Here is a 16466-nt window from a genome sequence, read left to right on the forward strand (position 1 = left end):
ATGAAAATTGTCTCAGAGGCTGGTGGATGCCAAGAGGAGCCATCACTCCCTACCTGCCAGCTGCCCCGGGTGGGCCACAGAGGTCTGGAGTGGAGCCATGTGACAGAATTGCTCCACCAGGGCTGTGTCTAGTGTACCTGGGCACTTCCTCTGGTCACTGGGCTGCTGGCCAGGTGTCATAATAAGTTCCTGTTGGTTAGTGCTTACTCTGTGCTGGGCCCTGTGCTGAGCACTATGTATATATTCATTCAATCATTAAAGCAGCCCTAGTAATAATACTTATATGAGCTAATGAAGTCCAATTAATGTAAAACATGGAGAAATTATTAAGCATTCTGGGAAGAATAACAATATTTATAAAATACAGATACAGTCTTAGCCTTCAAGGAGTCACTATTTGGTCTTAAACCTCCACCTCCAACTTTGGAAACTGCTCGGTGTCTGTGTGCCAGAATCTGAATCCCAACTCTACCACTCACTGGCTGCGTGTCCTCTGATAAATTGCTTAACCTCTCTGTGTCTTGGTTTATTCCTTTATAACTGGGAAAGATCATAATAAAGTTGTTGTGAAATTAAATGAGGTACTCCATGGAAAGCACTATGAAAAGTGACCATTTCAGAGCCCTTACCAACTGTTAGCCATGCACGGATGGGCTTCACAGGGCCTGAAATTCTAGGCCAAATAGTGACTCTGTGTATGTGTGTGACTGTTTCTCAAACAAAGGGACAATGACTTGGGGGACCCAGATGAAGCACTTCTGAATAGGAGGTCAAGTTTAGATGCATGGCTGGATCTACTTTGCCCACCAAAAAGTTGCATTCCTTAGGGAAGCCTTGTAAATAGCATTCCCACTTCTCCTGGGGCCATTTCAGTATGACAGCCATCTGACCAGTCTCTCCTTGAGGGGACTTCATCAAATGCATGTACCTGGAGGAAAACTTAAAAGTCATCTAGTCTAAATTCACCAGTTTATTCATGAGGAATTTTGAGCTTGGTGGTTGAAACTGACATCTCCGAGAGATATAAGAAATGGAGAAGTCACTGATTTGCAAGTCCAGTCAGAGGACCTGGGCCAACACCTCTCCTTTTCCTTGCAAGATTGTTAGGATCGGTGAGATGGTGTGTTTTGGGAAGTGTTTAAAATGTGTTAGCATTTGAGGTGTTATTAGTTTTAGGAGTACCTGGTGTTATTTGTTGTATTAGGGTTCTCCAGAGAAACAAAACCAATAGGATATAAGTATGGTATGTGTGTGTATGCACACACATATATATAAAGATAATTATTGTAAAAGGTTGGCTCATGCAATTCTGGCAAGTCTGAAACTTTATGGGGCAGACTTACAGCCTGGAAATTCAGGTATGAGTTGATGTTACAGTCCTGAGTCCAGAAATTTATAGTCCAGCAGGCTGGAAACTTGGGCAGGATTTCTGTGTTATGGTCTTGAGGCAGAATTCCAGGGCTTAAGAAACCAGTTTTGTTCTTAAGGGCTTCAGCTGTTTGGATGAAGCCCATCTACATTATGAAGAGTGATCTGCTTTACTTAAAAGTCAGTTGATTGTAAACACTAAGCATATCTACAAAATACTTACACAGCAACATCTGGACTAGTGTTTGACCCAACAAATGGCACCAGAGCCTAGCCGAGTTGATGCATAAAATTAACCATCACACTGGTTCTCTCAGCAAAGATGTAGCGACCCAGTGTTAGGAAATGGGGTGTCTCTCAAGCCTTTTCAGTAAGAGTCCAACACATAGGCAGGTAGGTGAACAGCAAAGGAAACGGTTCTGTGCAGGAGGGCGAGGTAGCTTGGCAAAGAGTGCTTGTTCAGTTCTGAGGAAACTTTATTCATAGGTTGGCATGTGGGTTAATTACTACAATGGTGACCTTCACTTAACTGAGAGAGAAACAGGCCTATCTAATAAAAAAACAGGAAATGTCCCAAAGACTGTTTTGAGTTGTGATCCAAGTCTGTATTCTGCTTGATTCAGTTGTTATGTTCTGGGTTAAAAGTATTCAATTCCTTTCCATAGAGAAGAAGCACTCATTTCAATAAAATTAGAAGTGATAACAGGGGGCGGTAGGGGATGTGGAAAAGGGGAAAGTTTCCCATAATTTAAGCTGATGTTTAGAACTTAAGAAGAGGTGGAATTGAATAATTGAATAATATAAATATGTGACTCTGTGGCTGCTGATAAAGGAATTTTTTTTTCTGACATGTTTGTGTGTGAGAATGGGCTTTCAATAAAATGTAATGTGTGTACATTTTGATAAAATTCAGAGCCTCCCTCTTGGAAGGGATTGAGCTGGGGTTCTCCAAAAGGGTAGGAGCTCATACCAGCAGCTTAATCTTTGCTTATTAGCTAGGGAGATAGGAGGTTCAGTGGTTAAATGTGTGGGCTCTAGAGTCAGATTAGATCTGAGTTAGAGTGTTTCTTCCCAGCTCTGTGATCTTGGGCAAGTCACCTAGCTATTTGGGGCACACTTTGTTCATCGGCAAATTGGGGATAATAACAGTGTTTTTCCCAGCCCTGCCAGGAGAATTAAATGAAATGTTGTATGTGAAGGACTTATACATGCCTGGCTGGGAGTGAGCACACCCTGGAGGGCAGCACCATTGGCATGAACCTCATGCTCAAGTGCCAGGAATTGCAGGAAGTTCCACTTGAATAGTCCCACCTAGTCTCCGGCAAGCCTGCATCTGCTGGCACTCAACCAGTTCCCTTTGTTCTCAAAACACAACTGAGTCCTGTGTTCAGGCACATGTACTGGAAGAATGGTGGGGCAGCTTGGTTTTTCTCATGGATTATGAGCTGCTTGAAGTTATAAAGTCCAGTGTCTCACACCGTTCTGCCCACCAGCTTGTGTCAGCCCAGTGAAACCTAGCCTGGCGGTCACAGTTTCACGGTGTGACCATAACCTTCCCACACAGCCTAGTCGCCTCAGCTCCCTTCCACATCCTTTGGTTCCAGCTAATTGGGCTGGGCAGTGTTCCCAGACTGACCTGTTCTCTCCTCCTGCATGGCTGACCCACCCACCCTATTGCCCTCACCTAGGGTGACTTTTCCTTCCCACCTCCGCATTTTCTCTCCATCTTTGTCCTTTGATTCTCAGCTCAGGCTCTTCTTCTTCCATGAAGCCTTACCTGGTGCCCATACCCTGAAGTCACCACCTCATCCTCTGAATTTTCATCTTCACCTGTAACCCTTCTGATGATAACTGAAGCCTTCTTTCGGTATCAGTCCCCTGTGGCCACATCTACCTCCCCACAGGACCATCTGAGGGCAGGAACCATGCTGGGTATCTTTGTATCTCCCACAGTCTAGTCTAGTTAGATGGAAGAAGGAGGAAGTTGATTAAAGTTTGGGGCAGAACTCACTTAGCAGACCATTTTCATAGGCTGAGCCGTGAGATCCCTTTGCCCGACTTGACCAGCCATTATTCCCATTATTCTTCCTCTTACAGGAAGGAACTCCAGTACGAGAATGAAGCAGGCAAGGGCTTTTGGTTACTTGGTGAAAACGTGCATAAAGATTTGTTTTGTTCCTTTATTCAATTGCCCATAAGCTCTATTTGTGGAACATTTTAAGACCAGGAACTATCATACACTCTTCTCTTTATCCAGTTACTAGCATAGTAGGTGCTTAATGAACGCTTGAAAATGAAGGAATGAAAAAGTGACCTTTTTCACACTCCTTAATTGATGACTCTGGAGCAATTCTGGCCCTTCAGGTGTGTGGGTGTGGGGGGGTGGTCATAGCAGCAGGTTCAGTATCCAGATGGCCTTGCAGCGTTTCTTCCTGTGCTCTGTTTCCCAGGCCAGGAACCAGGCTTGGGAGTCAAGTCAAGTGAGCAAGTACTGGCTCTTTCCTCAGTCTCTCTGGAGCCCTTATCCCCGCCTAGAATCTTGGGCACTTCGAGAATGGAATTTTGCTTCAATATCATCATCGTAGATGACCCCAGTCTTCCTCAAGTCCCTGCGGCCAATTTCTGTAAATTGTTTGTTGCCTTCTTGCTTTACTTACTTGCTGGGACAGCTAGAACTGCTGGGCAGTTGCCCATCTTCTTTCTTGAAGATATGCGTGGTCTTATGGTCCAGATTCACTCCTTCCTCACTCACTTCTCTGCCCACTTAGTTCTGGTTATGGCAGCAAGGGTGCTGGTGAGCTGGTGGAAGATTCATGGTACCATTTCATGCATGTCAAAGACAGGAATTCCTGACCTTTTTCAAGGTCAGTCAGGAACTCATTTGAGAATCTGATGAGAGCAATAAACTCTTCCCCCAGAAAAACTCACAGATACAATATTTCATATTAGTAAATAGTCTTTTTATGTACATTGTCTTCTATTCGTAAATGGTATTAGAGAGTGTCAGGATACCCTGAAACCTGACCTTGGACTTTTCTATGACCATTGCCCAGGATACCAAGCCCACCACACCTATTATATTTGGGTGTCTTTGTCTATCGTTTCTGACAGTTTCCAGTGAGGCACTGCGATGTGGTGGCAAACACACACTTAGTTTCCGAGCCAGGGAGACATAGGTTCAGATTCTGGGTTTGTTTTCTTTATTTATTTTTATTGACGTAGCACTGATATACAATCTTATATTGATTTCAAATATACAGCACAGTGGTTCAACAGTTACTATCTGCCAACATAGGAAGATGTTACAGAATCACTGGATTTGTTTCTTAATGGCTGTGTGACCTTAGACAAGTTAACCAGCTTCTTTATAGGGTTGAGAATGCTTACCTTGAAGGATTGTTAAGGATTTATAGACCCTGTAGTAGAACGCATAGCCCAGCACCTATAGACAGGTACTTAGAAGGAGCTGCTACAATTGTGGGTAGAAGTGATTTTGTCCAGTTCCATTGATTTAAAAATCCTTTGCAGTCTTTAAAATCTTTCTCTCAAGAGCACTTTCTCACACTGTAACCAGAGGGGAAGATTGAGAGATTGCTGTCGGATGAGCAGCACAGTGACTGGTATCCATATGCAAGTGTGGGAGGGGAAAGCAGACCAGCTTCTAGGTGACATCAGAGTCAGATCCAGTGTGGGACTCCGCAGGCCACATAGAAGGTCCATGATCAGAACTAACCAGTATGGGTCCTGGCAGGAGCCACTGAGAGGGTCATGCTGAAGCCAGTTGGACTGTGGGAACCACTTAAGTGGGAAAGTTAATGCTTAGCAGAGGGAGGGCAGTGACTCATGGCTTTGCTATGCTGAGGTCTCAGAAGGATGAGGCAGTTAGTCCACAGCTGGTGTGTGCCAGGAGCCTGAGTTAGCAATGTGGCACCGAGCTGAACAAAACCCACTGCCTCCTACATTCCATAGCAGTAGCCGGTAAGCTGAGGAGTGGTTCAAAGTGTGGCCACTGCTGTGACACGGCAACACTGCCTGGGTTCAAAACCTGTCCCTGCCACTTACTAACTGGGTCACTTTGAATATGTTACTTCTCAGTTTCCTTGGCTGTGAAAGGGGGATAAAAATAATATACATGCCTCCTAGGGTTTGTAAGATTAGGTAGTGTGTGATAATCTACCTCTAGGCTCCCCCTTCCTTCTGGCACAGAGCTCCTAAAACCCTTGTGATTTCCTAAGTGATAAAGGCACTAGGAGCATCTTTTGTTCTAAGGAGGTGACTCTGGGTGGCTCCTGGATGGGAGCTGGTCACCAGAAACAACCTTGGAATTTCCAACCCTGCTTCCCAGTTCCCCAGAGAGGGACGAGGGGCTGGAAATGGAGTCAGTAATTGATGGTGCCTACATGAGGAAGGCCCTGTAAAATCCCAATAGTACAGAGTTTGGGGAGCTTCCAGGTGGATGAATATATTTATGTCCTGGGAGGGTGGCAGGCCAAATCCATGCGGACAGAAACTCCTGCATTTGGGACCCTCCCAGACCTCACGTTATGTATCTCTTCATCTGGTTGTCCATCTCTATCCCTTACCATCCTCCACTAAACTGGTAAATATGTTTCCCTGAGCTCTGCGAGCTGCTCTAGCAAATTAATCGAATCTGAGGATGAGGTCATATGACCTCAGATATATAGCCGATTGCTCAGCAGCACAAGGGGACAACCTGGACTTGCTGTTGGTATAAGAAGTAGGAGGCAGTCTTGTGGAACTGAGCCCTTAACCTGTGGGACCTGATGCTGTCTCAGGTAGAATTGGGTTAAGTTGTAAAACACCCCACTGGTGTTATAGAAAATTGCATGGTTGGGGAGCCCTTCCACCCCATACATCTGGCATCAGAAGTGTTGTGAATGTTGTGTGATAGTAGAAGAGACATCCAGGAGGAAAAACTGTTTTTTTTTTTGGAAAACAGATGAGCTAATGCTTAAAAGCATTTTGTACTCAAATATTAGCTTTTATTTTGCTAAATATTTGGAGACTTAGGGACCCAATAGAAACACCTGCTCTTTGGACTTCACTCCAAGGCAACTTTAAGCTCTAACTGGTTAACATTTATTTATCTAAGATGTACTGTCCATTTTGGAAATCTTTGATTTGGGTAGTCCCCACTCTAGGCAGATGAATGGGAAAATGTGAGTACATAGTTGGCCCTCAGGGAATAGTCTATGAACGAACAAATAAATGGTATACACTCTATACATATTTCTAATTGATTGATATCTCTTACTTTTTATTTGCAGATGAGAAAAAGAAAACAAAGAAAGTCGATAATGAACTCAACCCTGTCTGGAATGAGGTGACTTCATTGTTTTTTCAACTTTTTAAAATGTTGATGGTGCCCTGTTGGTCAGAGATTAATTCTTCCCTTTAGAAGGAGAATCTCTGCATTTCACCCCCACCCACTCAACCTTCCTTTGTGGCCCTGGAGATAAGAGAACAGTTCAAGGAGTCATAATACAATGCTGTCTTCTATACAGTAGAGGTGTGCTGAGTGGAGTCTAGATGGGAATGCGGAGGGAGGGCTGGGTTAGCCTGGAGCAGCCCTGAGCATGCTGTGTGACCTCTGTGTTGCCTGTCTGGAGCACATAGGAGGGGTAGGATTAGATCATCTCTGGAGCCCCAAGGGGAAAGGTCCATACTTAAAACAGACCTGCCTGTGACTGATCAAGGGTGTATTACATGATACTTTGTGTATCTGAGTAATGACATTTACTGTTTTTTGTGTTGATAAAAATAATATATACTTAACAGAGAAATTTCAAAAATTTAAGGTCAACATAAAAAAATTAACATTTGTCCCAGTATCCAGAAGTAACTACTGTTAACATCTGGGATGTAATCAGCAAATGTTTATTGAGTGAATATATATAATAAAATATTATTTCTTAAAATTAGCAAATTAACATCATGTAGCAATTGCAGTTTCCTATCCCATTGTTCTCTTACTATTGTATCTTGAGCATATACCCTATCATTTCATTCAAAAGTATTTTTAATAACTATGTAATATTCTATTGAAGGGATATAACATAATTTAACTTCCCCACTGATGACTTTATTTTATGAATTGTTCCATGTTTAATATATTTATAGATATATGAAAATTTTCATTCTTTCCACTGAGTAGATTTTCCTATGCTAATTTTTTAAGAGTTGATCATCAGCTCAATTGTTTTTTCCAAAAGCCAGATCAGACGTTCCTGGATAAAGTCTTTGTTATTTTCACTAAGTCCCCAGACTGTGAAGTCTTTCCTCCAAGTGCAAATCCCCTCTCCTCCCAGCTGGTTTCAATATCTCTATAAATAGAGACTATACCTTCTTGCTAAATGAGGTGAAGATGAAAGCTGTTTAACACTTTTCTTAAAAGCCCTGCCAGTCTCACGCAGGTGGGGAGGGAATTCCACTTCACTGGAACCCAGAACAGAGCCAGCTGGACTGCCAGCTCGGTGAGAGCAGGAGGCCAGTCCCGTCAGTCCCTGTGTATACTGCGGATCCGAACTCCTCACACAGTGTTCTGAAAGCAAAACAAATAAAAAGTATATACATGTATGCATTTTGTGCTTCAGGTTTTGAAATATTCCTAACAGGCCCCTTTATATTTGAGGTCAGCCCACGTGGATGATGGCAGAGAGGTATATGGTCACATGAGCAGGCATGTCCTCTGCTGGGTACTCTCCATCTCACCCCTTTTTGTTTCCAACATGTAGGGTTTAAATTGCAAATGTAACTATTAATTAAACTTCCCAATTGCAGTTTTATAACTGAAACCTAACCCAAATGAAATGCCAACCCCAAACCCATTGGAATTAGTGTTCTAACGGGAGCTATGAGGCACATTCTTCATACACTCCAAAACCATCACAAGAAGAATCAAATCATCAGTAGACACTGCCTTATTTAATTCACTTCTTACATAATCAGTTGAAGGCATCAGTGGTGCTATTTTTACATTCGCCATTAGACAGAAATTAACTGCATTAAAATGAGTTTCATCTGACTACAGATTGACTGTTGTGGGATTTAAGAGGGGTGAGGGGTGCATTTTAGAAAATGTTTTCTTAGATCATTCATCTCTTTGATAATAATATAATTGGGAAGAACAAGTAATTTAAAAATAACCATTGATGAAAGTATTTTCACATGTGCATTTTAATTTATTTTTGCAAAAATTGTGGTGGGCGTCAAGTCAGCTCTCTGACTCAGATGGGTTTGGTAGCTTGTCTAGAGCCACAAAGCCTAGAGCGTGGGAAGCCAGGAGTCACCTCCAGGGCATTTGAGGCTAAGTCTGGTTTGCTTTTCTGCAACTCAGCAGCCTGCAGGTTTAGAATTTAATCACTTCCTTCTAGCAATAGAATTAAGTAATTCGAATGATTGTCACTGGTGAAGATAGTGACCCAATGCTTGGTGTCAGTGCAACTTACTTTATTTACAGATCCTTTTAACAGCCTTTTTGTTTTCATAACCTTTCTGTGTTCAGATTTTGGAGTTTGACTTGAGGGGTGTACCGCTAGACTTTTCATCTTCCCTTGGGATTGTTGTGAAAGACTTTGAGACAATCGGACAAAATAAGTAAGTAGATTTCAACTGTTTTTCTAATTTTACATATTATCTTACTATTGTTTATTTTGTTCAAGGACAAAATATCATAATGTGATTATTTTAATTAATTATATTATATAAAATGTTGTATTATACCATTTTTTAATACTTCCACTTTTTAATTGTGCTTTAATTCATGCTGCCTCCTTCTGAGCCAATGTCAGAGGCTGTTAATCAGTCACAGTGCTTTTTCCCAAACTTCTGTATAGTAGTCCCCCTTTGTCCCCAGTTTTGTTTCCTGTGGTCTCAGTTGCCCATGGCCAACCAGAGTCTGGAAACAGGTGGTCCTCTTTCTGACATCATATCGTCAGAAGGTCAATAGTAGCCTGACACTACATCACAGTGCCTACATCAGTCACCTCGCTTCCTCTCCTCACACAGGCATTTACCATCTCACATCATCATCAGAAGGGTGAGTACAGTACAATAAGACATTTTGAGAGAGAGAGAAAGACCACATTCATAAAGCTTTTATTACAGCATGTTGGCATGTGTTGTAATTGTTCTATTTTATTATTGGTTGTTGTTAATCACTTACTGTGCCTAATCTATAATTAAACTTTATCACAGGTATGTATGTATAAGAAAAAACAGTACATGTGGGGCTCAGTACTATCCATGGTACTCATGGTGGCACTGAGGGTTGTCCCCTGGGGGAAGCTGGGGGCTTCCTGAACAGGTCTCTTTGGGACAGAATGACTTCACTGTATTCACCTGAGTCCTTGATCTGGACTTTGGCCTCCTAGACTCAGAAATCAATTATAGGTTACTGATTCTGGCCAAGCTCACAAGAAACCAGTGCTTAAAATGAGATTGTTATTTCCCAGTGAAAATAAATGTGTAGTGAGACGACATTCCTACTCTCTGATCAACGAATTCTCCTTCATGTCATACAACAGGGGAAGCCACATTACTTTGTATCCTCAGTTGTAAGATGTCATTGACTGTAAGATGTACTATTAAATTAATAACAGATTGGATTGGGGAAGCCTGATATTAAATGCCCATATCAATTTTAAGAAGCATCCCAGTTTTTAGTAATGTCAATACATTCAAAAATGTCTTATCATCAGGCACATTTGGTATACTCAGAAGGCTGAAATGAAAAAGTAAATTAGAATGAATTCTTTGAAGTAGGGTGGCCATATGCCCTGATTTGCTTGGGATGACCCTGGTTTATTATTTCAGCACAATGATTAAAATGCTACTTTTGCTGCAACAGTGGTTTGGTTTAGACAGTAAATTAGATGGTTACCCTAGTCAGAGGGGTCTTCTGATTAATGTACAAAGAGAGCCTAGACAGACATTTACCCCCTTAGCAGTGCTTTGATAGGTACTCCTTTGTTCACCTCTGTTGAGATCCTTTTTCCCATGTTCCATTTCTGACCAGTGTCCCTTGTGATTGATGCATTTGTTCCTTAAGCCGTGTAAATGCATTCTGGGAGGTTTGGTTTCACTCTCTTGGACTGAAGACCATTCTTGCCTTTTAAGGTTATGTTGCATTTCTCAGCTTTGAATCAATTATATGATTATCTGTCTCCCACTCCAACTCCCGGAAGACAGCTTTATTTCCCATATTTCAAAATTCTGGGTAAGTGGGTGGTTGAGTCTCATGTAGCCTTCTATAAGTTACTAATAACAGTCCCTTCTCTTCTTTGCCCTCTTCCTCTGCAGATAGAAGAATCTGTTTATATTCTAGACCAGCTTTCTCTAATAGAAATATACTGCAGACCACACATGCAATTTAAAATTTTCTAGTAGCCACATTAAAAAACAAAAAGAAATAGGTGATGCTAATTTAATAATATATTTTATTTAACTTAGTATATCTAACATATTGCCATTTCATATGCAATCAATATTTTAAAAATCACTGAGATATTTAATATGCATTTTTCTCATACTAAGTTTTTGCAATCCAGTATGTCTCTCACACTTACAGTGCATGTAAATCCAGATTAGCCACATTTCAAGTGCTCCCTGGCCACATGTGGCTGGTGGCCACCATATTAGGTAGCACAATTCTAGACCACCAGGCTCAAAACCTCAGCTCTCTCTGGATCCTCTCTCTCCCTTTCACATCCCACCTAATCTGCCACCAGATCTTACATTCTCTTCCCTTCTGTTGTTAGTGCCATGTGTTTCTTACTCATGGCCACTGCCACCAGCCTGATTCAGGCCTTTGTTACATTGTGCCTCATCTATTTTAACTGGTGACAAAGCCTGGCAGGCTGTCCTTGGAGCCCTCATCTATGTTTCACACAAAGTAATTTGCTTTCCTTGCATTCCTGAAAGTAATATGCTTGAGGGTCAGGAAACAGATACATGAAGAAAATATATTGGGTCAGGTACAGTAGAATACTATAAGCTAAGCAGGAAACTGAAGAAAAAGAATCAAGAAAATAGCCCATGATGAAAAATAAAGCAGAATAAAAGGATAGAGAGTGAATGATGGTGGGGAGGGAAGACCCAGTGTTATATGAGGTGATGATAAGGTAAGAGATGAGCAGAAACCTAAATAAAGTGAAAGAGTGAGCCATGTAGCTACCTGGGGGGAAAGAATATTCTAGGCAGAGAGAACAGCAAGTGCAAAGGCCCTAAGGCATAAGTATACTTGGGGTGTTGGAGAAACACCAAGGAGGCTGGTCAGGCTGGAGCACAAAGAGCAGGAAGGGCTGGGAAGTGGGAAGGAGATGAGATCAGCAAATCCACTGCAGAGCACAGCACAAGTGGCTTTGTGAGCCAAGGCCCAAGCTTTGGATTTCATTCTTAGTAGAATGCGAATCCATTAAAGGGTTTTGAGTATGATCTGATATGTTTTAAAAGGATTGCTCAGGCTTTCTGTGTGGAGACTGTATATAGGCACCAATTAGGAAAACAGTCCTGGGAGACCATAATACAGTCATTTACACAGTTGAAACACATAGGACTCTTGGCTGACCACAGTCATGGGGAGAGGACAAATCCTAACCTGAAGGCTCACCGTGGCACTTATTTTGGGCATATGGTGTGCATTTCTGGAGTTAGAGTTGTGCATCTCTCTGATACTAGACAATTTTCTTCCTAATTTTGAAGAAGAAAAATTGGTCCTGTTAAAGAAGGTCCTTTCAAAGTTTGGGGTTCCATGCATCTGGCAGGATATGTTGCACTTGGCATTGTGGTATCTGTTGAGCATAAAGATCAAATGATCAGGCCATTACCAATGGTGTTGTTAAAACAGGAGAATTTTTAGGCCTAACAGAAAGAAGTAAATTCTAGGCAAAATGTGAAGCTGGTCTTCATTACTCTCAACCTTTTCCTCCTGCTCAGGTCTGCCCTCTGAGCCACATCCACACCTCTGCCAATTCTTTTCCCCAACAAAACTTACCTATCCTGTGTCTTAGTCCTTCAAGGTCCCACTGGTTGAAAGGAGCTTTCTGAGAATCTGATCTGAGTGACAATAATGCCTGCTGATAGTTTTCTGTGTAACTTCCCAGGGACATTGATTTGGGGACTGAGGCCACTGGTGACTTATCTGAAGGAGTGCACAAAATAGGAATTTTAGGCCCTATGTTAGGGTCACTGGGGGAGGTCTTTTTAATTGGGAGAAAGTTCTCTGTCCTATACATTTCTCTGCATAGTTGTTTACTGTCTTCCAGTGAAAGGCCAACCTGAGTCTGCTTTGGAATGAAAAGTATGTGAGAATAATGTGCCCGTGTCACCTGTGCTCTTACTGTATAAGCTGCATGCTTCTCCACCATCAGCCAGGAATCATGATCTCTGGCCTTGTTTCCACCAGCTAAACGACCTATAGGCCTTAGTCAAGTTACCTGTGTACACATTGCGGGAATAAGAAAACCAAAGCCATCTGGGAATAAGCCATGTTATTGTCCAAAATATTTGTGTATTTTGGCCCCAGATTTTCTTCTTAGCTTTTTTACTAAAGATTTAGCCTTGAGTAAAAGCCTTCAGCTCACTGCTCAGTGCGGGCCCTTCCCTCACCTGGCAGGGAGGGGCAGAGGATTTTTCTACCAGCTGAAGGAATGTCTTACCTATTGACTCTCCGGTTGCCATGGAGACTGGCTATGCAAATAAGACTCACTCCACATCTGCTGCTCCGGGACCTATAAGCAAACAGTGCCAGGCTGCCTGGGTTTGCTGTGCACCCATGCCCACACCCACGGTGGACTACCCCAGTCCAGCCCACGTGAGCACAGGGCTGGTGCGTCAGCAGCAACCCTCCTTGGGTGCTGGGAGTGGGCTGGGCCGTTCAGTGCAGAGTCTGTTTTCCCTCACTGTACAGTCATCCAGCCAGCCAACCAGGCTGAATGAGGATGAGAGAAGAGCCAGAGGAGCCTGTTGGTCATGTGAGGAAAATGAAATGATATTTTTAGCTGACATGCCAGAGTGGGAGTATTTTTCCGTCTGCTGTAGAATGAGAGTTCCCTCTGCAGACAGACAATAACGCTGAGTGAGGACTCAGGAGTGCCAAGGGCTATGCCAAGCCCTTTGAGTGTATTATCCCACTTAATCCTCCCAGACAACCTATGAGGCAGGTCCTGTTTTTTTCCTCAGAGAGGTTTAGTATTCTGTTTAAGGTCACACAGCATTTATGTGTCAGAATCAGCATTTATGTCCAGGCCTATACTCTTTACTTTAATGTTACACTGAAAACCTCACACCACCAACAGGAAACCAAAGTGTAGGAGCAATGAATGATTATATTTTGGCTAAAATGGAAGTAATTTTTCTAATTTTGCAAAAAATATTGCAGAGGCCTCCTCTTCACCCTGCAGCTGAGAACTGATCAGTAGGGAAACTATCTGAGGCAGGGAAGAGAACTGAGCTGTCAGAAGGGAGCAGACAGAACAGTCCTTGGAAGGCACATACGACTGGGAGTAGTTGATGCTCCCACCAGCCACTGTGGAAAAACCTAATTCATGAGCACTGGGTAGAGTGCTCAGAAGGATTTTATCTCACTAATGTGAGAAAAAAACCCAGATATATTATTAGACGATATATTAGTGGGCATGGACAATGAGACAAGTATTACAGTTACATTCTATAGGTAGAGGAATGCTTGAACCTGGAGGATGTGAAAAAGATCCATACTGAACTTCCAGAGATGCAAATTACCGTGTCTGAGATAATATGGCCACAATTATCTAAGAGCTGGCATTTCTGGCACTCTTATTTTTTCCCTTCATGTGTGCAGCACTTGTACGTTCAAAACCACTATCACATATATTCCCATATAAACACAGAGCCAAGTTAGAAACACCATCTGAATATAAATGGACTGTTTCATTCTAACATGAGTAAGAAGAATGTAACCAAAGACCTGACAGTATACCTAGGAGGAAATTTACCCAAGTTCTTGCATAAGAGTAGGTGTGGGCAAGTGGTCAGCTGTATGATCACAAGGTAATTCGATTTTGGTCCTGCTCCTTACTGGTTGTGTGACTCATGGCAAGTTTCTTCATCTCATAGTGGGGGCTGTGATGCTTCCTCAAGAAATGGTAGACATAAGGGCAGATTTAATATAATTCAGGAAAAATTACTTAAATATCCTGATGAACAATATAGCAGCTAATATCTATGGTGGGCTTACCATATGCCAGGAATTGTGCTAAAACTAACTTCACACATTAACTGCTTTTGATCTTTTTAGTAACTCTGAGTCAGGCTTATCCCCATCTTATGTTGAGAAAATTATGGCTCAGAGAGGTTCACCAAATTGCTTGAAGACACCCAACTCTCTAGTGGAAGCACTTACTTATCCTATTTATGTTAGAATCCCTTACAAAAAGCCCAGACCTTCCAAGGTCTATTCCCAGTGTGTGTGTGTCTTTGTGTATGTGTGTTTTTAGGTTGAGGGCCAGGGTGCCAGGATGTGACAGTGAGAAAACAGTGTAACACACACACACACAGGGTTCTGGGGGCTATAGAATTATAAGAAAAGGAAAGGAAAGCTTGGGCTATGAAATACATGAACTTCCTGGGCAAAAGGTTACTGTTGCTGTTTTTAAACTAGTGAAAACAGAAAGACTGGTTTGGAATGAAATTAATGTGATGGGACAGTAGGGTATTGCTTATGAGAGATTTTTATTTCCTGGTGTACAGAAGACCTTATCTACAAGCTTTCAGAACTTTTACTTCCTCTGGTGATGAGACTCACTGCTGCATTGCTGCGTGCAAGCGCAGCCTTGGGGTTTGTCTAGGTGCCCCAGCACCTCTCCTTTCCCCGAGGTGGTCTGTGAGGAGCGATGGGCAGTCCGTGGGTTGAGGCAGGTGTTCTAACTGGAGTAGCTGTTCAGGCTGGGGAAAAATCTAAACCAGAAAAAGATGTTACTGTGGAACAGGATTCCCAGTTCTGATTTTTTTTTTTAGATTCATATTTTCAGTAATGTGGTAAAACTATGAAAAGATCAAAGCTGTTTTGAGCTGGCCATCTCCAAGTCCTGGAGAGGCTGAACCCCACTGTTTGGGGTGACCTTGTAAGCTGCCACAGTCCTGCTGGCATCCTTAACGTCTCATGAGTGAGTAAAGAAAGTCCACAGCCCTGGAGAAAGACATCCAGAGAGACTGAATGTGAAAGGCACTTCATAATGACAAGAGCTAAAATTATCTTCTAATTGCACTAGGAGGGCCTTCTCTAAGGAGAGGAAGCCTAATAACCTGTAAATCATTTGCAAGGTAATTGAACTGTCTTCAAACGTAGGTCAGTAATTTATTCAACAAACATTTGCTAATAGGTACCCGGTGTCAGACACTGTTTTAGGCACTGGGGCTGCTCCATGTCTTTTGTGGGACTTAACATCTGAATGGATGGAACAGATAATAAGCAAAGAAATCCACATATAGTATATCAGGTGGTGATAAATATAATGAAGAAAAATAAAGCAGGAGAAAAAAGTACAAAACAACAGGGTAGTGTGTGTGTGTGTGCGTGTGTGTGTGCGTGTGTGTGTGTGTGTGTGTGTGTGTGTGGTGTGCTAGATCAGATAGGGTTTTTGTATAAGGATTTGTTTTGGGGTCTGTTTATAATGAAACATGAGATCTATGGCCATAGAAACTTCATTCAGACTCTGTTAATTGTATTTTATGAGAAGTTATCTACAACTGAAGTTTATTGCTGGTCTAACCCTGAAAATAAAAATGGTTTTCCAGACAAATTCATGTTATGTATAACATTGATGGTGAGGAGGGAGCTAGTTAATATATGTAAGAGAAAGTACTGGTTCTAGAAACTGCACAGTGATTGTGTAGAAATGGATGTAGGTAGTTACAAAGGGTTCTTATCAGTTCATTCATGGCCACCTACACAGCCCCCTGCATAGATCATCCTGCCTGCTTGGGATCTAGGCTGTGCATTAGTTCAGGCTAGCTTTCCCTCAAGTGCCGGCCTGGAGTCACATGCTTTTTTAGATGCCTTTTTTAGAGTAGTTTCTGAAATAATAATAAAAGGTGAC

At 42.2% G+C, this 16466-nt stretch overlaps 1 protein-coding gene across 3 annotated transcripts in view; it reads left to right on the forward strand.

Annotated features, from left to right (window-relative positions):
* MYOF (myoferlin) overlaps positions 1–16466 on the forward strand; it is a 158575-nt gene that overhangs the window by 11682 nt on the left and 130427 nt on the right. For all 3 annotated transcript variants that reach the window (XR_012133124.1, XM_073240687.1, XM_073240688.1), the window contains exons 2-3: positions 6657–6712; positions 8894–8985. Coding sequence is in view for 2 of the 3 variants with exons in the window: in XM_073240687.1 (XP_073096788.1) it covers positions 6657–6712; positions 8894–8985 (148 nt within the window). In the remaining variant the exon portion in view is untranslated. The remainder of the gene's footprint in view (positions 1–6656; positions 6713–8893; positions 8986–16466) is intronic.

Source organism: Manis javanica, chromosome 7, assembly GCF_040802235.1.
Source record: "Manis javanica isolate MJ-LG chromosome 7, MJ_LKY, whole genome shotgun sequence".
NCBI lineage: Eukaryota > Metazoa > Chordata > Mammalia > Pholidota > Manidae > Manis > Manis javanica.